We start from the raw sequence: 20838 nt of genomic DNA, 5'->3' as shown, positions 1-20838 counted from the left end.
GGACCCAGGTTCAATTCCCAGCACCCACATGGCAGCTCACAACTGTCTGAAAATGCAGTTCCACAAGATCTGACACCTTCACACCAATGCACATAAAATAAAGTTAAATAAATCATTAAAAGTTTTTTTTTAAAAAAAAAGAATTATTTTAAATGTTGCTTGGGTGTGAATTATTTGATAAAGTGGGTGTTCCAAGCTCTTTCCAGTAAGTCTGTAACTATGAAATGTCTCTAGACTCAGTATATTTCTAATGCCAGCGCCTTCCTGTAGGTGCTCTTTAAGCTGATTTCAAGATGCTTTCCCAAGTGATCTTAGGAGCCCTTACCAGTGGCAATTAGTTTATAATTTCAGCACCTAACACAGTGCCTGAAGTGCTAGTCTCTCATTTGCTTGTTGAATGAATAACTTAGTTTTTCATTATAGACAAATGCCTACAAGACAAAGGGAAGAAAGATACATTGTACCTCACGGTTTCAGAGAACTCTGCCATGGCTAGGTAGCCTTGGGTTTGATGATGGACTATACCAGAGGAGAAAGCTCCCCTGGAGGCATGTTCCCAGGGGCCTGTCTCCTCACCTAGGCCTCACATCCTGGTTAGCAGTGTGGTGTCAGAACCCATCACCCAGCAGCCAGCTTTAACTTTGAGCATCTGGGGATGTTGCAGTTTCTGATCATGACAATGGCTGCTTCTGGCTTTAAGTTGAAAGTGACTCTTAACGTAGACATCTTAGTGTTTGGGCGGCTTTTCTGAAATTTCAGACTGCTTACAGTGGCTTTTAAATAATGACTTTAGTTGGTTTTTTATTTTGTTTCATGTTTTAGAGACATAACTTCACTGTCTTGCCCAAGTTGGCCCCAAATTGGAGGATTCCAAGACCTATGCTGCATAGCAGTTGGAGGCTGTTCTTGGCAGCTGTGTGAGGCCTGTCTCAGAACAGTTTTAAAGACCAGTGCAGTATGTCTGCCCAGTGTGTGCAAGACCCCACACTTAATCCCCAGTATTAAATTAATACCAAACCAATACTAGTGCTTGCTAAACGGAATGGTGGTGCACCCTCCTGAGCAGGGCTGTGTTTTAACTGTTGTAGAAAGCTGATGGTCAGCAGCGTGTCTCCAGGGTAGCTGAAAGCATCCTACTGCAGGACTCGGGTCTCTCTTCAGTATCATTCTCCCACACAGGTAAAGCTGCATTTTCCCAGTAACAGCAACTTTCTGTTCACTTAAAGGGATATATTTGGAGAAGACTGTGTCAGTGTGAAAGATGACTCTGTCCTCAGCGTCACAGTGGACGGGAAAACAGCAAATCTGAACCTGGAGACGCGGGTATGTAGCTGCCCAAGATATGTGGGGTGAAATGTGAAGACAGGAATACGATTGCAGCCTGGGCCATTGGGTGTGGCAGTTTGGAGGCTGGGGGCTAGCTCAGTTGGTAGTGGCCTTTCCTGATGTGGACAAAGCCCGGGTTCTCCTGGTAACACAGAAGTGAGCACGTGGAAGCACACGCCTGTAGTCCCAACAACCCTGGTTCCTGCTGTGGTTTGTGAGATAGGTTCTTATCCTCTCCAAGCTGACTGGCCCTGAGCTTTGTGGTTGAGCTGTAAGATGTAAGCTGCCAGCGGGCGGTGGTGGTGCACACCTTTAATCCCAGCACTCGGAGGCAGAGGCAGGTGGATCTCTGTGAGTTTGAGGCCAGCCTGGTCTACAAGAGCTAGTCCCAGGAGAGACACCGAAGCCACAGAGAAACCTTCTTTCGAAAGAAAAAAAACCTCAGCACCAAAACTAAGTAAATCCTTCCCGTTAATCAGCTCCAGGACTGGGGATGTGGTACTTTCCAGAAGACCTGTGCGCTTGTGGGGAGACCTGGGTTTGATGCCTAGCACTCACAAACAAAGAACCAGGTTTAAAATCCAGGTGTAGAAATGGCAATTCAAAGAAAGTCCTGGCTGCGTGATATTTATAGGGATAAACAGTAATCTAAAGTGCAGTGCCTCGGTTTCCCGTGTTGCCCATGTCCAGCTTAGGGCACACAGATCTGGAACTGCATTCTATATAAATGCAAACGCTAGTGTCAGACTAGAGTGGAGCTTAGATTTCTCCAGGGAGTCCTCCAGGGTGAGTGAAACATAGCTTTAATTTATTTTAAATCAGGTTATAGGAACTCAGAGTTTTTGGTACATTTTATGTTTACCTTCAAACAAACTCAGCTTAATTTTAGGCCACCTTAAACAGAAGTAAAATGTTTTTATTCAAACTACCACATGTATTTAAGGGCACAGATAGCTGCATTATGCAACCCAGAAGGGTCCAGGTTGGGCTGTGACGTGTCTCTTTTGTAGTCGTTAACTTACAGCTGTTCCTAGTTTCAGCTCACAAAACTGTGGGGCATTTTTTCCATTCATATTAATTGGATTTTAAAGTGACCTTGTCCATGTATTGATTTGAATTAAAATTTTCTACATCAAGGTCAAGTTGGCATACATCTTACAGACAAAATATTAAAACGCCAAGTGCTGCCTAACACAGTATTGACAGAAAAAAATGGAAATTTAACAAAGCCAGGTTTGCCCCGGCAGGCACTGTCATACCATTCTAAGTGGACTGGCAGGTCTACGTGGACACCACCATCTCCTGGTCCCCACCATCATGGGGACTGCTCCTCCTTTAAGTCAGGAGAGAGCATCCCTGTGACCCAGACTGACTTTAAGGTGAGCCTTCAGCTCCACAAAGGCTACCCAGGGAAAGGGGGAGGGGGCTGCTAGAATCCTTTAAGCAGTGTGGGATTTTCTCTAGCCCTTTGGCCTGAGTCCATTCTCAGAACTGCCCCTCAGCATGCTTCTCTTTGTCATTTCAAAAGTAACTTGGCCTTTGCACAGGGAAGCCATCCTTCCCTGTCATTGTCATCTTAGTAACTGCCCAAGACCATCTGATTGTCTGGGGCTCGACCTGGAGGCTGGAAGAGCCCACATTCCTCTGTTTCCCTCATACTCAGTCCAACAGCAACATATGTCAGTTATTTGTTGATGTTGGGGGGTGCATTTGTGCATGTTTGCATACTCACAAACAATGTGGAGGTTCGAGGTTGATGTCGGGTGTCTTCTTCACTACTTCCTGCCTTATGTCTTAAACCAGGATCTGTTATTTCTCTCCAGGGTGCCGCAGTTTGGCTAGTCTCACTAGACAGCTTGCTCCAAGGATCCCCTCTCTTATGCTGGGATTACCAGGTTGGCATTTATGTGGGTGCTGGAGATCCAGACTCCAGTCCCTATTGTTTGTATAGCAAGCACTGCACCCACCCAGTCATTGCTCCAGCCCTGAATCATGTCAGTGCATGGCATCGCCCCATCCCTGCACTGGTGCTGTCGAAGCTGCCATCTCCCTGTTCTTCTCGTTTGCTTCCATGATCCCTCCATGAAACAGATGTCGTACACATCAGCCATGCAAGGCATCCCTGGCCTCTCAGAAGTCAACTCCTTTTTTAGGCAGGCGGATCTCTGTGAATTTAAGACCAGCCTGGTCTAGAAAGCAAGTTCCAGGACAGCCAGTGCTATTAACACAGAGAAACCCTGTCTCAGTGGGAAGAAGGAAGGCGGGCAGGCAGGCTTTGCATCAGAGACTCTGTCTGCCCCCCCCCATCTTTGCACCTGCTCCCCTCTTGCTCTACCCTGCCCTTGGTTTAAGAAGCTTCAATGAAACTCGGGCCAACACTTTTCCCTGGCCTTCTTGTCTTCTGATTCTGTACAGAGCAGTTTTTTCTCCACCACCTCCTCTACCCTCCAAGAAGGTCCAAGCACAGGAGTAGGCCTCCCAGGAGCTCACGTCCCATCTTGGCACATTGCGGGTGCCTAATAAATATCTGAGTGTACAAGCAAGCTGCTAATATGTCACCATGTCACTCGTGTCATTTTCTACACACCATCCTTTCCTGAACAAGCCCCTTAAGCTGTTTTGTTCACTTCCTTCCTAACTCCAGTGACTCTTCATCCCTTACCTGCCTGTCCCTGCCACTAGACCGGTAGATAGCTCCATGAACTGTCTGTCCATTTACCTTTCTAGGTGCTAATGCCTGGTCTGCACATAATACATATTAACACGTAGACGGAGGACGGAATTCAAGGGCAAGGTAGTTCTGGGCTGTGTCGTCTGTCTGCCTGTTTCTCCGGCCTCCTTTTCGTATCCCTTCTCTCCTCATTCAGTCCTTCTCATAGTATTGTCCTTTCTCCCTTCAACTCCTGCCTTCTGCTGCAAAGAGGCAAATTCACAGCCTACCAAGATGTGCTCCAGTAGAACCTTCCCTGCCAGACCACCTTGTTCCCTTGATCCTAGTGCCACACCCAGTCTGCTGGGTTCTCCACTCAGAGTACCCTGGGGAGGGGCTGATGCCTGGCAGTCATGCTCTGGGCTAGGTTCAGGCGTAAGGCGTGTGCTAGGGAAGGACTGCTTTCAAGGCTGTCCACAGCGCCCATTGTTTGTAGTATGGTCAGAAATCATTGGGCTGCTTCTTCATCAGCTAGCCCATGTCCATCCTCACTCCTTCTGGTAGGGCTCCGTGCATGTCTATATCTAAACATTAACGTTGACTCGATTTGCTTTTGATGATCCCTAGCAGCACAGGGAAGCAAGGTCTGTCCTCTCCCTCCTTTGCATTTCTGTTGTTGAGAGGAAGACAGATAGGATTGTGAGGAATTTTATGTCTGTAATACAAAGTGAAAATGATTCTGTGACTCTGCCATGAACCTTTCTGTGAAACCCGTGATAAAATCCCCTGCAGTCAGGGCAGCTGTGGATGTTCTAGAGAGGCAAGAGAGTTAAGGAAAGTTAGAGCATCCGAACTGCTAATGTCGATGGCTCCTTAGCAAATGACTCAGTTTACCTATCAATGGACTGAGCCACCTGATGAGAAATAAACCATATTAGACGGCGTGTTTAGTAATTATTAAAAATAATGGCAACAGTTGCCACCATGGCATGGCTCTGGGAGACAGTAGCACCAACTGTGGTCCTCAGAGGCCCCACCTTGAAGAGGAAGCCAGGACTCGCTGGGTGGCTTCTCCCTGGCCATACCATTCTGATGGTGGCAGAACAGAATCTGAACTGCATAGCTACTGTGCCTTTACTCTGTGCAGGAACGACCCTACAAAATGACTAGCTGACTCCTTGCCTTTTGCTTAGCAATCACTTTCCGCCCTTGTTCCCCCCTCCTGTCAACCGGCTAAAGAAGTGGGCCATTTTCCAAGGAGGGTACCTTGCCCAGACACACTGCCAGTGGGGCAGAGCCAGGATTTGCCCAGGAGTCTAAGGGAACACTGCTGTCTGTCTTATTACCAGACTCATTTTACCTGCCTGCATTTCCTGGTCCTTGTCAGCAGAATAGAAAGCACCGCCACCCTTGAGCTGTTTGACTTTGTGTCTCAAATCTAATTTCTGGGCAGGAGTCTCCTCCCGGTTTGAGTCTCTCTTCCTTTATTTGCCCTCCATCTGTGACTTGATGCTCTACCATCAGAGGCATGTCCGAGTCCTTCTCGTGAACACACCCTGAAATGTGGACAGATCTGGCTCTTTCCTATGCTGGTCCTCCCTGTGCCCTGGTTTCCTAGTCACAGCCCCACGTTCCCTGGAGATGTGCTTGCTGTCCTGTCCTCCCAGATCCCACACTCCCATCTTGCAAAGCAGACAGTCCATGCTCTTGACCCCATCCTTGCCAGTGCTTGAGCCTCTCAGAATCAGCCTGGCTCAGATGTTCAGCCAGCCCCACTGTTTCCTAGAAAGAAGCAGCCACCAGCACTCTGCGTCCTCACGCCCCTCGCTGCTGCAGCTTCCAGGCTGCTGTTTGGAGGACAGTTCTGCCCAGCATGACTCTAGCAGGGCTGCACATACCCAGCAGCTGTGTGGAATCCAGAAGGCTGGCTTTTCAAATGCACTAAAATTAGACAAAACGGGTACATTATTAGCGTCTTATCACAAAGCCATAGGTGAGGGAAGCCGGAGTCCTAGGGGGTAGGGTTTAGAGGTACTTAGCACAGTGCCAGAGAAGATTGCTGAGAGGCTGGAGGGTCAGGTGACTCCTGACTCTGTGGTCACTGTTGCTGGCATTTGGATTCATGGGCCAGGCAAGATATGAGGAAACAGCAAGAGGTAGCTCCTGGCCTCGCACAGAAGAACAACGACCTTGGGCTCAAGTCTCCAGCTTCCTTCTGTTAAAAATGGAAATAAGACAACTGCCTGGGCTGCTTCTGGGGCTCTTAGAGGAGTGCACAGCACCATGCAAGCATGCCCCATCCCTAGGGAAAGAGAAGGCCCCAAGGAGCCGTGCAAAGCCTGGGTGCCCTGTCTGGTGTTTGTTCCATTCCTCACCTAAGGAGCTTCCTAAGAGGAGTGCTCTTGGAGCACCCCTGGGACTACCCCTGAGCACAGCTACCTCCACCCTGAGCCTTTCCCTCTCTGGCCTTCACAGGCATCCACACATAGATGGCACACAAACACACAGGCACATATACCCAATAAATAAAAATAAATCCCTAAAGAGATGAACAGTGGTGATCAAGGAGGGGATAGAACCTCTGCAGTCATTCAGTTCTCCGAACCAGTGTCTGGATCCATCTCACGTGAAAAATAAACTCCAGTCGGTGGTATCTTTCGCTTTATTCTAGTCCTCCCAAATTAGTCCGGAGGAAGTTCCTTAGGGTCGTAGTGAAGAGAAAAATGACTCCGAAACACCCTAGAGGTGTGTGTGTGCCTGCCTTTCTGCCTCTATACCTCAAAGCATTTCTTAGATTGCAGCAGGCCCCTTAAGGCTTCAACCTTGTTTGTGTGAAAAAGCATTCATGGATGGCTTTAAAGAGTGGTGGCTTTTTTAAAGTTAAGACATCCTCTCCCCAGAGCAGGGCTCAGAAATACAGCTAGCTAGCTGTCGGAATAGCAAATCCTGTGATGTCCCCTTCACCGCCAGCAGGGTGTACTGTGCTGGGTCAGGGACCATCTGGCCTGGGTTCCTTGGCATGTGGTCAGCATGCCTCCCCCAAATTCTGCACATAGATATTACTCATCGCAAACTGCTTTGGCTGTACACAGACTGCACACATGAGTGGCTGGTCACCTCTGCTGCCAAGAGGTGGTCATTAGGGGATAGCACTCCAGCCACTAAGTCTATTGGGTTTTTGTCAGTGACCGAGCTGAACCAAGTATTTCTTCCCTTCTTGGCTTTCCTCACACTTCCTCTCCTGTCTGTGACATTCCTGATCACAGTGAGCTAGGATCCTCTCAGGAGAATGCAGCTTGACTGGTAGCTGCTAGTGACTACCATCCACCCAGAGCACGGCTAACCCTCTGGAGACTGGCAGTGCCAGCAGGGAGGCCCTGCTCAGGAAGCATTGCTTCCTTGACCGTCTTTACAAGTGCGCTACTTACACTGGACCAACTGCCACAAGTGGTGAGTGAGTGAGCTCTCAGGAGCCGTGTTGTTCAGTATAGAAAAGTGTTACCTTGGCAACAGCAAGCATGCTTCATTACCAGATGGCATTAGCTTTTATCTGTGACACCCCATAGCCATTGCCAAGAACCAACCAACCCATAGCCCCTGTCAGTGAACATCTTGCTTCTGACTATGGCAGCCTTGGCAGGGTGTGGAAAGATGTCTACGGCCCATCTGCAGTGTACTGTATCCATCCATCAAAAGCCCAAGGTCACTACAACCTGGTGCATCCAGATATGCTAGAAACTTGTACTCTCTGAATAGGGGAGCATCTGGCTTAGTGGGTGGCACGTTGTAGAATGTGCACCCAGCTCCATACTGATGGCTAGTGTGTCCACTCCACCATGTCACACTTGGAAGGATGCTTTGTCACCCTCGATGAGTATTAGAACCTACACTCCCCCCCCTTTTTTTAATTTTCTCAATCAGCACCTCCCCATTCCGTTCTAAGCAGATGGGCATGAGAGCCTGACTCGTCCTATGTCACATTTCTTGTGCGTGGCGCCTGTGGAATGGAAGTCCATGCAGAAGGACAGGCCCTTGACCTGTTCTGTACAACAAATGGCCATCGATGGGGTCAGTGATAGCTGGCTGATCAGCTTGTGAAAGCTTTAGTCTTCCCTGACATGCAGGCCAGTGGGTCCTTTCTGCCTAGAATTCGTTCATGAGACCCACCATTTTATTTGTCCTGGAAGTTTAGCTCCACAGTCCATAGCTTCCCTACAGCCTTGAGTGTGGCAGCAAGAAGGAGGCTAAGCCCCAAGTGGTAGTTTATTGACCTGGGCAGTGGTTCTGGTTCCTTTGCTGCTAGCTGGCCTCAAACCATTGCACCTCGACAAACTCCAGAGGCCATGGCTTCAGGCTGAGGAGCCATAGCTCCTACTGAGCCCTTCCTCCACGTCCTTCACATCTGGCATCGCCTGCTGGGCTCCTCCCAGCCCTGCAACAGAGGCAGCCTTGTCTCTCGACAGAAGTACTTCATTCAGAGGTGCAAGGAGTCCAAGCCTCCAGCAACAGAATCAAGACCTGACTCGGTTTGAATACAGCATCACCAAGAGCAAGGTGAAATTCAAAAGGCTCTAATCCCGCTTAGATGAACTCTAGAGTCCTTCCCTGCCAGGCTTCATAGCCTCGTGGAAATGGGAAGACAGTGCAACCAGTGCAAGTGTGCTGAGCACCAGCGGCCCTCACATATCAGTACAGTGGGCTCTTGCCAAAAGCTCAAACCCCAGCCTCATCCCCTGTGGAAGGGTAAGACACGTCCATGTGCCCTGGGGAGGCATCTGTGAGTGCAGACCCACCTCAGGACGGGAGCCTCCTGGACAGTAACTTCTCTCACCTCTTCAACCAGCCGAGTTCGCTCTTCAGCAAAGCATAAGCGAGGTCCCAGCTCGGGCTGATGGAGTGAGTGTATCAGCCGTCCTTACGGCCCACAGTTGGTTGGATCGTGACGTGAGCAAGTCCTTATTCTTTTCAAAGTAGCGTTTTGAGGACTCTTGGAAATCTGCTAATGTTGGACAGTTGCTGTTTTCTAGACATGAGGTCTGTCCCAGTTTGGCTTTTTCGTTGCAGAGCCCTTGTCTTTACAGATGCATACTAGAGTATTACAGAGAACTGACCCATTTCGTTACTTGGCTCACAGTAGTATAGTGAGAGGAAGGAGGTAGAGGTGACACTAGGCGGCCAGGAGGTAGGGCTATAGGGGGGTTTGGGTTTCAATTTTGTTTATTTTTAAACAGTCTCACTAGTTAGCCTTGGCTAGCTTGGAAGTCTATAGAGACCAGGATGGCCTCAAACGCAAAGAGAACCACCTGCTTTAGCCCCAAATGCCGGGACAAAAACCAAGCACTCTCACATCCTACTTACTAAATGGTTTTGTTTTGTTCTTTTAAACCAAGGTGGAGGGTGGGGGTGGAGGGATGGCTCAGCAGTTACGCAGTTTTGAAGAAGACCTGAAGTTTGGTTCCCAGCACCCATGTTAGACAGCACAAACTACTGGTAACTCCAGTCCTAGGGCACCTGGCTCCTCTGGCCTCTGAGAGCACCAGCACAAATGTTCACACCACCCATAAACCCACACACGTACACTTTTTTTTGTTTTGTTTTTATTTGTTTTTTGTTTTTTCAAGCCAGGGTTTCTCTGTGTAACCATCTCGGCTATCCTGGAACTCTCTTTGTAGATTAGGCTAGCCTCAAACTCACTGAAATCCGCCTTCCTCTGTCTCCCAAGTGCTGGGATTAAAGGCTGTACCACCACCGCCCGGCGTACACGTATTTCTTTAAATACAAATTAATCTCTAAAGAATAAAAAAACAAAACAAAACTTGGAGGTCAGGCATGCAGGTTCACACCTGTCATCCAAGCACTCAGGAGGCAAAGGCAGGAGGATTGCTCCGGGTTTAAGGCCAACCTGTGCTACCGAGTAAAACCTTGTTACAGACCACAGTCCCCCACCCTAAACACCCTAAATTGTCATTGCTGTATTAGAGCAGCAATGGGGTCAGACTTGTTTGTTTGTTGTTTCGGCTCAGTAGCTCCCTTTGCTGGCAAGAGCGGTATGAGGAAGAGCAAAGCAGGTGTGTGAGCAGCTCTCTGGTTGGCACTGCTCTCCTGGACAGCAGCTTGGCAGATTGTAGTATTTGCCCTGGTAATTAGAATTCTGTGAATCTATCCTAAAACAGAAAATACCCCTTAGGATGACGAGAGGGCGGCAGCAGGAGTGGAGTGGGAAGGGCCCAAGGTAGCCGCTAGCTAGACCAAGCACCTGGCACTGTTTCTGAAGACTGTGAGGCAATATGGAGGAAGACCCGTGGCATAATTATGTCAGAATTTGGTTTGCAGGTCTATATATTTGTACATGTCAGGAATATGAAAATCACATATTGACTAATAGAAATATTTAAAGAAGTATCTTAAAACCATAAATGATGACCATCTTTAGGTGGGAAGCCATCATCTGCCTTCTGAGGCCCTAAGTGTACCTTTCCAGGATCCGTCTCCAGAAACCCAAATTCCTGAGACAAGTTGTCAGTTAGTTAAAACCGTCTAGATTCAGTGTTCTCAGTTCTCAGTTACTGAGGCTTCTAAGCTAGCCTTCTGTGTGGTGGGGGACAGGCCCTTGGTCTTCAGGTCTGCCTCCCCTAAGTCGTAGGCTCTGCCCTGCCCTCCTTCCCTTCCAGGAGGCCCCTGCTGATCCTGCCTTCGTAGTCCATCTGCATCCTTGAGTAGTGATTCTTGGGTATCTGAAGAATGTCACCTGTTTAAGAGTGAGCAGTAAGATGTCTTTGTTAACATCCTTAAATATAAACAAGTGTGTGTGTCTTAGCTCTTACCGTGTTTATGTTAAGCACAGGTAAGGCACACAAAATGGAAGGAGTCTGTAAAGGGAGCTAGGTGTCCGGATGCTCACCATCACCCAGGACTGCTGAAGGAAATGAGAAAGTAGTCATCAGCCGGGCGGTGGTGGTGCACGCCTTTAATCCCAGCACTCGGGAGGCAGAGGCAGGTGGATCTCTGTGAGTTCAAGACCAGCTTGGTCTACAAGAGCTAGTTCCAGGACAGCCTCCAAAACCACAGAGAAACCCTGTCTTGAAAAACAAAAAAAAAAAGAGAGAGAGAGAGAGAGAAAGAGAGTAGTCATCAGAGACAGGCAGAAAGCTTCGGGGAACAAGGGGACAAGAAAGGTTTGCTTGAAAGTAGTCTCTAGATACTGTCAGCCAGTTGTCCTGGAAGAGCAGGTTTGCTGTGTGCACTGAGACTCTTAGACTAGCAGGGTGGCCTTTCAGCAAATCTGAGACCTCTAGTCCTCTCAACACCCAAGACCACCGACCTCCAGTGGGCTCTGGACCAGGCCTGCCTCCCAGGTCTCACCTGGGAACAGAGAGGTCATTGCCTGAGTCCCTAAGGAAAAGCAGTGTTGCTTCTGTTACTATGAAGAACCTGGCGCTTCCCTGCCATTTGGGAAGCCTTTTTAGGTGTTTTCTTGTGTGGAGGGAGAGGGGATAGGATTGAGACAGGGTCTCGCTATGTAGCTCAGGCTGGCCTCAAACTCACAGATCCTCTTACCTCTGTCTCCCAAGAGCTGGGATTAAAGGCGTGCACCATTACATTCAGCTTTTTAGGTCTTTCCGTCTTTTTTTTCTTTTTTTCTTTTCTTTAAAGATTTATTTACATTTGTGTGCATTGGTGTCTCGCCTGCACATATGCTTGTGTGAGGGGAAGGTGCAGGCACCAGATCTCCTGGAGCTGCCAAGTGGGTGCTGGGAATTAAACTCAGGTCAGGTCCTCTGAAGAGCACTGCCTGCTCTTTCAAGGGTGCTGAGTTCAGTTCCCAGCAACTTCATGGTGGCTCACAACCATCTGTAATGAGTTCTGGTACCTTCTTGAGGAAGAGACCTGGTCAGTCATCCTCATCAGCTTAGACCATGAAACCCAACATGCACAAGTTCACCAGAACGGGCTACCATGCATGCTTCAGCACTGCCCGGGCATATGTTTCATTTTTCAAATTTAGGTCCTCTGAAGGAGCAGCCGGTGCTCTCGGCCGCTGAGTCATCTTCCAGCCTTTTAGATGTTTTCTCAGTCCATGCTGTGCGCTTGGGTTCTGAGAGAGTAAAGCACTCCTGCATGTCAGGACCATGTTGCCCTTCTGGATAGGGAAACACAGCCTCTTTCCTTTCCTTCAGGTTGTCTTGGGCGTTGTTTCTCCACTTTTCACTGGCTGTTTCTAGGCAGCTTCACCAAGGGTGCTGGGTGCTGTTTCTGCTCCCTACACCGTATTCCCTGGGTTCCACATGTATAAACTTGGCCATGACACAGCTCGTCAAACCAAGATCAGAGGTCCCTGGCCTTGGAAAGTGGAGCATTAGGTGCTCTACTGGACAGATGGTGAGAGACAGGAAGGCAAAGCTGTGGTGCTGCTGGAGCAAGCTAGGCTATCATTACCGCATCACAGAAGGGTTTGCTCTGAATTAGGACAGATAAATGGTTTCTGGCTCCACCCTCCAGCCCAACTCTGTGTGGTTTGCATGTTGAATGTGAGCCTTCACATGCATGTACTCATGTTTTGACAGGTGACCTTGGGAAAGGTTTTGAAGGTGATTGTTGTCATGAGGAGCCTGTTCATCGACCGCACGATTGTGAAGGGCTATAATGAGAGCGTCTACACGGAGGATGGGAAGGTGAGCATCCTGGAGTCTGGGGCAGGGCTTCTTCTCTTCCCAGAATGGAGCCCCAGGTAAGTGATAGTAAAAACCAGCAAATCCACAAAACGCTCCACGAGCAGACTCATCAATCAGCATGAGGACGAGCCCGTGACAGAAACTGCTTCGTGCTCTGCACTTGCTGTTTTCAAGCCTCTGCTGCTCTCTCCAAACCCAGTGCCCTCACTTGAATTTCTAATTGATCACCTTAGACCCCAGTTGCCTCATTAGACTTGTCTTCTGAGGAAATAAATTTATTTTTCCCAAATCAGCCAGCACATCAATAGCCCGGGGTTCAGCATTCTGCTTTTCTAGAGCCATGAGAAAGACTCAAGTTAGTTTGACACAACCCAATAACACTCTTTCCTTAACGCTCACTAATGGCCCTAGGGAAGTCCCATCTCAGCTGCACGCTAAATACCTCAGCAGGAAGACCGTTCTTACAGGTGATTGTCTCACAGACCGCTTACTCTCCGCAGCCAAGCACGCTGAGGGCCGCAATGTGAAGGCAGGTGCTTCCCCAGGTGAGGGTTTCCTGGAGCGTTCACGCGTTCACTGTGTGGACCTGCAGTTTCTTGAGCGCACTCTCCATCTGGCTCTGTAGAGAGCTGCGGTGACGCTAATGAGAGCTGACAGCCTTCATTTGTGTCTGCTCCCAAGCGTGATGAGCGCCTGCCTCACAGACCCACCCAGGTTCCCCTGGCACTTTCCAGCCTGAGACCCCTCCCTCTCTTGGGACCTTCTCCTTTCCTCATTTTAAATGTTAACATTTAAATGTGTTTGGTAATGGCTGTTGCCACTCAATGACCACATTGTAATGAGAATAGACAGTTCTTGAAAAGCACCTGGTAGCTGTGGCTTAGCATGTCCTGGTGCTGCGTGTGTGCTGGCACTACGGGTGTTCTGGCGCTGCGTGTGTCCTGGCACTGCGGGTGCCCCGATGCTGCAGGTTTACATTTGAGCCAAGTACCCAGTATTCATTCCCACAGTCCACACACAGGCCATGGCTATCAGAGACGTGATTGTGCTTCCCAGTTCTCTGCCTAGTTTATATAGGTCTCCTGGTTGATTTCAAATAACTTGAGATTTTCTTTTCCTTTCTGGAAAAATCAAACTGTCCTTGGAGCATGAGTGAGGACTGAGGGTGACCTGCGTGGGATTCAAATTCTGCCTGGGTCAAATGATCTGGGGTTCATGATTGTTGGCTTGCTGCAGAAGCCAGACATGCCTAGGGCACGCCTCCCAGGAAGACTGGCCAATAGTGGGCTGTGGAAGGTCATTTCTCTTGGGTCTTGTCAAGCTTCATTTGGAAGCTGCTGTAGTCAGGTGTAGTCACACCTGATGTGATACTGCTGTTGCTCCCTTACATGTGGATTGGAGATCAAGAACAAAGAACAGCTGTAACCAGCACTGTAGCGATATTTCATTGTATTTAATAAATAAAGCTTGCCTGAAGATCAGAAAGTAAAACAGCCAGTCACTAGCTCTTATCTCTACCTCATTCTAAAATGGCGATCTTGCCTCCAGGAATCCTTTGAATGAGATTGTGTCTGAGAACTGTCTCCTCCCATCTTCTATTCCCCTCTAGTGCTGGGATTAAAGGCATGCACCACTACCGCGTGGTTTCTGGGCAAACTAGTGTAGCTACTGGGATTAAAGGTGTGTGTCAGCACTGCCTGGTCTGTAAGGCTGACCAGTGGGGCTGTTTGATTCTCTGATCTTCAGGCAAGCTTTATTTATTAAAATATAAATGAAATGTCACTACATTTCCCCTTTTTGTCTAAAATAAAAAGACTATAATTAATATAAGAAAAACTATATACAATAAATAGAATGATAAATAGAATAATATATATAGGCAATAAATACATCAACAATGTATGGTCCATTTGCATTTGACAAATTTAGAGAAAATACTCCATATCTGTCCTATCTCGGTGAGTCCAAAGTCTTGTACCTATTTTATTTCCTATCATGGCTTGTTTTCTGCATCAGGTAAACAAGGAAAACTATAACTATCTAGTCTTCAACTCCCTCAGAGACCCGAAAAGGGAATAATATTAACTGGGTGAGCTGGAAGTACAAGCAAGCGACTTCCACAGAATGTGAGAAATGACAGAAACAGCTGGCTGCCTGGACAGTGACCCAAAGTTCCTCTGCAACGTTGGGACATCTATCTTTGACCTACAGGCTTAGCATAACTGACAGACTTTTCTGTGAAGCAGGATATTCTGAAGGGCTGGCCCTCTTTGTCTTGTCAGTGTTTGGCAGTCACTTTCTTTTGTGTCCTGCTTGTCTAATTAGGACAGCACACTGTCAGCAGTTGAGGCAAAGGCACTTCCTTGCCCAGTGGCTTACTTTTGCCACAAAGAAAGTAAAACTCTGTGTGGAGTTTCTTCAGTGCCCATCATCTTCTCTGAAGTAGATTGGTGCTGCCGGGAGCAGATATGTCTCATTGTCATAAAAAAAAAAAAGAGCCTACGTTATTAAAACATCTTACATACCATTTTCTATAGATCTCTGAAGTGTTTGAAGATGACCTGTCTGTCTAAAATATATCTTTGTTTGACCTTGAAAACATGTAATTTGACTTTGTTTGATTATAATAGGTGACTAATTACTAACCTGCATTTCCTTATTATTCTAAACAGTTAGTAACTTTCAAGGATTAGAAATTTGTGCTACATTATTAAATGAGCTGTATAGGTACAATATCTTGAAAATGTGCAACACAACACCATGCTTGCAAAGTTATCAAATCAGGATGCAAATGAGCCACCCTTCAAATTCAGACCAGGTATGGATATTCTGCCAGCTGTGCTGTTCTGCTGACCAAACCCAAATTGTCCACAGTCACAAACAGGTACACCTGCACTCTGCCCCTGGAGAACACTCAGAAATAGCTAGTACTTTATACTATACTCAAAACAGGAAATTGGGATGTAGTCTCTACTGTGTCCCTCTTGAATCCCCTCTGGTGGTTCGCTGCGGCAGGTGCTGCTACACTTTCTTCTTGCCCATCTCTTCCATGACTCCTGCTTCCCCAGGGTTCTCTTCTCCTTCTGTCCGCTCCCCTTAGCTGTTCTCAGCCATGTTGTGTGTGAGATCCCACACAGGGATCTCAGCTCTGGGGCCTCAGCTCTTATCTCCTTAACAAGGCTTCCACAACACAATCGCCTAAACTTTCCTGCCTGCCATCCCCGTGGGCTGGGCTGTCAGCAGGTGCTGGCTGTCACTTCTCTTAGATCTCACCCAGGCCCTCTGTCTGCCCTCTGCCGACTCCCGTCCAGGCTTCAGTCTTCCTTCCCTCCCATGGTCTGTCCTACCCTCGGCCTACAGGTCAGCCTCCCATAAATACCCACGTGTATATAGGGTTCTCTTGCTTCCCACCATCCCAGTGTTACTTGGAACAGCCTCCCCGGAGTAGGAGGTAGGCATTAATACATGTTAGGAACAGGGCAGCCCTTGCGCCCAAGTTGAAGGAATACTGGGTTACAAATAGGTCCCCCTCTATCTTTATTTTGCAGTTCCAAGGATAGAACTTAGGGCCTCCCAGTTAGGTAAGTGCTCCCTGTGCTCCCTCTACCTCAGAGACATCCCTCCCTCTATCCCAGCCAAGAAGTTAAGTATCTTTAGCCATTCTTAGAGCTTTTGGTTTATGTGTGTGTCTTATGAATGTGTAAGAGGTGCATGTTTTTCTCACAAGGCCACCAAGCTCTTTTGTGGTCTCAACTTTGTCCTCAGAGCATTTGTCTCAGCAACTTGTACAAAATGCTCTGAGATCTGGCTTACGAAACAGGATCCAGACACCTTTGCAAGGTCTGACCCTACCTGCCCCGCTCTCTGCATGTATTCGGTCCACTCCCCAGCCTTGGTGTCCACCGTGGCCCCTAGAATAGCCAAGCTGCTACACACATGTGCCCCCCTACTTCACTTGACATATGTTTATCCCTTAGAATGTTGTACGTATTTTCCCAGGGCACGTCTCTCTCCATCCTCCCTCCCTCCCTCCCTCCCTCCCTCCTGCTAGTGCCCCCTCTACTAACACAGTTGACCTAGTGGGTGTAACCCTTGCACTTCTGTGCTCAGCCTGACCTCCTGGCCATACGTTGCCTTAGACACTGTTACAGAGAGAGAGAAGCTGGAGCCGAGGGTTAGAATTGCTTATGTGGACCAGTCCTGTGCCTGTGTTCTAAGAGTAGACCCTAGTGCCTGGGGCAGCCTCAGAGTGTGGTAGGACAGGAACCTCTTGATCCCTTTTGCACCTATGCACATGGGCCTGTGTAGCAGGTAGGAACCTCAGAATAGACCAAGACTGCCCGGGCCAGGCTGTCCTGCTGTCCCAACACTGCTTCTCACTATGTGAGTCGCCCCAGTGTTTACAGTCTCTTTATACAAGAGAAGACACCAGCCCAGTGTGCACACACTTGTGTTGCACTCCTCAATAAAACGTAAGATTTGGAAAACACATTGGACTTAAGGCCTGCTCTGCATGAACAACAGCATCCCTGCGGCCTTTCCCTGGGGAAGAAGATGCATCCCTGCATTGGCCGAACTGGGTCCAGGCTCAGGCTTGTTTTACTGTCATCGTCTGGAGCTCAGCCTGGGGTGGGTACACTGGATGGTCTCAGAAGGCCTCTCATGGCCATAACCTCCCGCTGTCTGTGGTTGTCCAGTCCAGTGCCTTTAATACTATAGCAACGGCAAGGCATTCCTTTCCCACACAGCTTCCAGACCCAGCCAGTTTCCCCACCAACATCCACTCCCTGCTGCCCTGTCTCCTTACCTGTGATGCATATTTTTGATATCAAGCTCCAGTAGCCTCCTTCCTCTAAGAATAAAACTGCTGTTCAGCCTTACCAACCACTATTCCCTGTAATCAGGGAGGGAGGGCCATGACGCGGCGTGCTGACAGGCAGGGTGGGGAACACCTGGCCATTGTCCTGATTTTATATCAGTCAGACTTAAAGGATGGAAAAAATCGAGGTGTCTCAGTTGAATTTATCTTATTAGGGGATTTAGGTTATGTTAATGCTATAGCTTCATTAATTACCCCATATCAATAAAAAAGGCAGCTTTTAGCCTCGGAGCGTAAGGGAAGAGAAGAAATGGTGGTATCAAAGGGAGCCTTCAAAGACAGCCAGAGCTGTCTCCAGGGTAATTTCTGATCCTGTATTCTTCCAACTTCAAAGTTGGATGTGTGTGTGTGTTTGGGTCGAGGGGGTTGGGGGAAGCTTGAATCTGATTTCTCTAATAAGTGTTGGCATCAGCCCCGTTTGATATTAGATGCAGGGAACATTTTGATTTGTTATAGCCTTTGAAATTGTTCAGACGACCTTCAGAAAAATGGCCTCTTGTTACTTCTGGAGAGAAGGGTGAGCGCTGGGAAAGGGGGATGACTCCAGCTGGGTTCTGTGCAGAGGGCGCCCCAAAGTTGTGCTTTCAGCAATGTTTTAGTAACAAATGCATGTCCTGATTGGAAGTGAAAAGCTGAAGAATAATAGAGCCGTAGCATTGCGTTCCTGGTGAGATTTATTTCCTCCCTTCCTCTGGGAGGGTGGGCAGACTCAAGAAGATGACCACACAGAAGTTTCCATGGCTCTGAAAACTTGGCCAGCTGCAGAGAAATCCTTCTCAGGTGCCCAGTTGCGTCCTTCACCCAGACTGACTTGTCTGTCACCCATTGGCCTTGCAAGACAGACATCCCTTTAAAGGTTTCTTTAAAGGTGGAGGCCCCGCTGCGGCCTAGGAGCTTCATTTGGAAGTGTCCATTTTAGATCATTTAGAATTCTCTGTGTGCACAACCTTTTGAAATGAAATAAAGAATTGATAAGTTTCTGATAAGCTGCCAACGCTTTCGCATACTGCTAAATGGATGTTAGCGGCGATGATTGGCACCGCAGCAGGCCTGGCATGGATTTGTGAGGCTGAACTCCACAGGAGCACCCCAGAGAGTTAGGCCAGTGACATTGTAGAGGAGCCCCTGAATGGCATCCCATCTGAAGTCAAGCTGAGAGGTAGTCTCCTCCCAGGGTAAGCCCTGGGCCTCTGGGCATGGGCCTGGCTCTCAAATTTCCCTCTACTTAGCTGTGATGTTCTCTGAGCCTCAGTTTCCTCATCTGAGCTGGAGGAGGTTTCTGTGGGTCAGTACTGGGAGTGCACCCCTGCCGACTCTGACGGAGGTAACAGATCAGCAAGGACAGGGCAACCTTGCCTTTAGCATCCGGTCTTGCTCCTAATGGTCTTTTGACATCCTAGTGTCTGTCCTGAGAGCAGACTGAGCACCCACTCATCTGCAGGGTTGCCCTTTACTCCCCTGAAAATAGACCCTGCCCCCACCTGCACTCTCTGCAGCCCCAGATCCTTGGGCTGCCTTGGTCCTTCAGATCCTGCGAGCATTGTCCAGTGTTCTGGGTAGTTTCACTCTCTTCCTGACACCCTAGTTCAGAATAATGTCTTGTTCGCCACGATGAAGGTTTGCAGCTTCCATAATGTTCCCTTTTTTAATATTGCAACTAGAAAAAAAAAGTTAACAATGCCTGCCTTTGCAGCAAATAAACGAGAGCTAATAAATATTCACTGGGCTCAGCCTCAGCTTCCTGAAATGAATTTCTGAGCTCCCCCTGGCCCTAAGGAGAGACAGGGCATTGGCTCCAGAAAGCTCATTTAAACAGCTTTCTCTGGCATAAACCTAGCGGAAGATCAAGTATAAGCCACCTGCCGCAGGTTCCCAGCAAAAGGAGAGCCCATTGTTACTGGGTCCCTTTCTCAGCCATGTGCACCAGGTAAATGGGCTGTATTGTCCAAGGCCCTGCTGGCCCAGATGGTAGAGTCATCCCCCGGCATTCTGAATGGCAGATTTAAACCTTTCAGAAAGGAGGCGCAGTGAATGGGCAAGGCGTGTTTGGAGAATCCACAATCAGGCTGTAGAGTCCTTCTTAATTAAGCCCCTCATCTTTTCTCTCGGTGCAGATACTAAAGGTCTTCTAAATAATTATTTAAGTAAAGTCTGCAACTTTGAGTGTGTATAACTTCCACCTCTGTGTCTTTGTGACTGATATCCCTGTCTTCGTGTAGTATGTGTGGTGTGAATGGGCAGGAAGTGTCAACAGTGAGAACTGCCGGCTGGAAACGGGAGGAGAAAGAAGTTTCTTCCAAGTTCCAACACCGACACTGCTCTTCCTAAAACATTGATTTCAAGTCTCTGGCACTGTGGTTTCAGTAGAACTAAGAGATGCAAAGTCATTCTCATTTGCCCTGTGTCCTCTGGGCAGTCTTTAAATGCCGTGTTTGTTAAACCCTGGGCTGGACTGGCGCCCAGCCCGATGGACAGTGTGGGAATTAACAGTGTGTATTCTTTACTTTTATTTATTTTGTATTACACATGTGAGGGCATGTGCAGAGGTCAGAGGACATCTTGCAGGAGTCAGTTCTCTCCTTCCGGGTGTTTAGGATTGGACGCAGGTTCCTTTCCCCACGGAGCCCTTCCTCTGGGGGTTCTGACAGAGCTGCTCTCCTCACTGCCCCACACCTGTCAGTCTCTAATGCTGGAGAGGTTGCAGATTATTCTTCCCACATGTCGGTTTAAAGGGGACAGAGACTGGAGTTTGATGTTGCCTCTCTGGTGGGGGGTGCACTTTATTGGGGACGTGCTGTTAGGAGGGGGTTATGGGGAACCAGCAGGGATTTGACGTGGGCAGTAGGGTACATATATGCATACGTGACCAAAGATCCACGCTGTCTACCAACTCTCAAGCTGGGCTGCCCCCCTCTGCCCCTTAGCACCTGAGACTAAACAAGAAACCAGTCACAAGTGGAGAGGAGGGAGCTGGGAGAAAGGAAGGTGCGCCTGAGTGCTTCCAAGGGCCCTTCAGAAAGCCAGATTGTGGTGTTTCCTCAAAGCAGAAAGGACTCTGAAGACCCGGGTCAAGTGCTGCACTCACTCCTGTGACTCAGCCGTCTGTCCTTGTGCAGCCACCTCTTGTGCACCCTGGTGCTGCAAACCAGTGCAGACGCACACAGGCCTGTACTGCCCTGGCTCAGACTTCCGCCTTGACCACCGGTCAACCCCACAGGCAGGTCCAGGAGACCATTCGCTGGGCGTTTCAGTTTGCTCAGCTCCTGACCTCATCATTCTAAAGTCACTTGTCTAGCACCTCTGGGACACAG

At 48.5% G+C, this 20838-nt stretch overlaps 1 protein-coding gene across 1 annotated transcript in view; it reads left to right on the top strand.

The window, feature by feature from the left end:
* Med27 (mediator complex subunit 27) overlaps positions 1 to 20838 on the top strand; it is a 190152-nt gene that overhangs the window by 151514 nt on the left and 17800 nt on the right. The window contains exon 5 of the mRNA XM_005346174.2: positions 12541 to 12648. Coding sequence (XP_005346231.1) covers positions 12541 to 12648 — 108 coding nt within the window. The remainder of the gene's footprint in view (positions 1 to 12540; positions 12649 to 20838) is intronic.

The sequence above is a fragment of the Microtus ochrogaster genome, chromosome 4 (assembly GCF_000317375.1).
Source record: "Microtus ochrogaster isolate Prairie Vole_2 chromosome 4, MicOch1.0, whole genome shotgun sequence".
In the NCBI taxonomy this organism is placed as follows: Eukaryota; Metazoa; Chordata; class Mammalia; order Rodentia; family Cricetidae; genus Microtus; species Microtus ochrogaster.
Note: the sequence above shows the minus strand (reverse complement) of the source record. Positions and strands in the feature narration are given on the sequence as shown.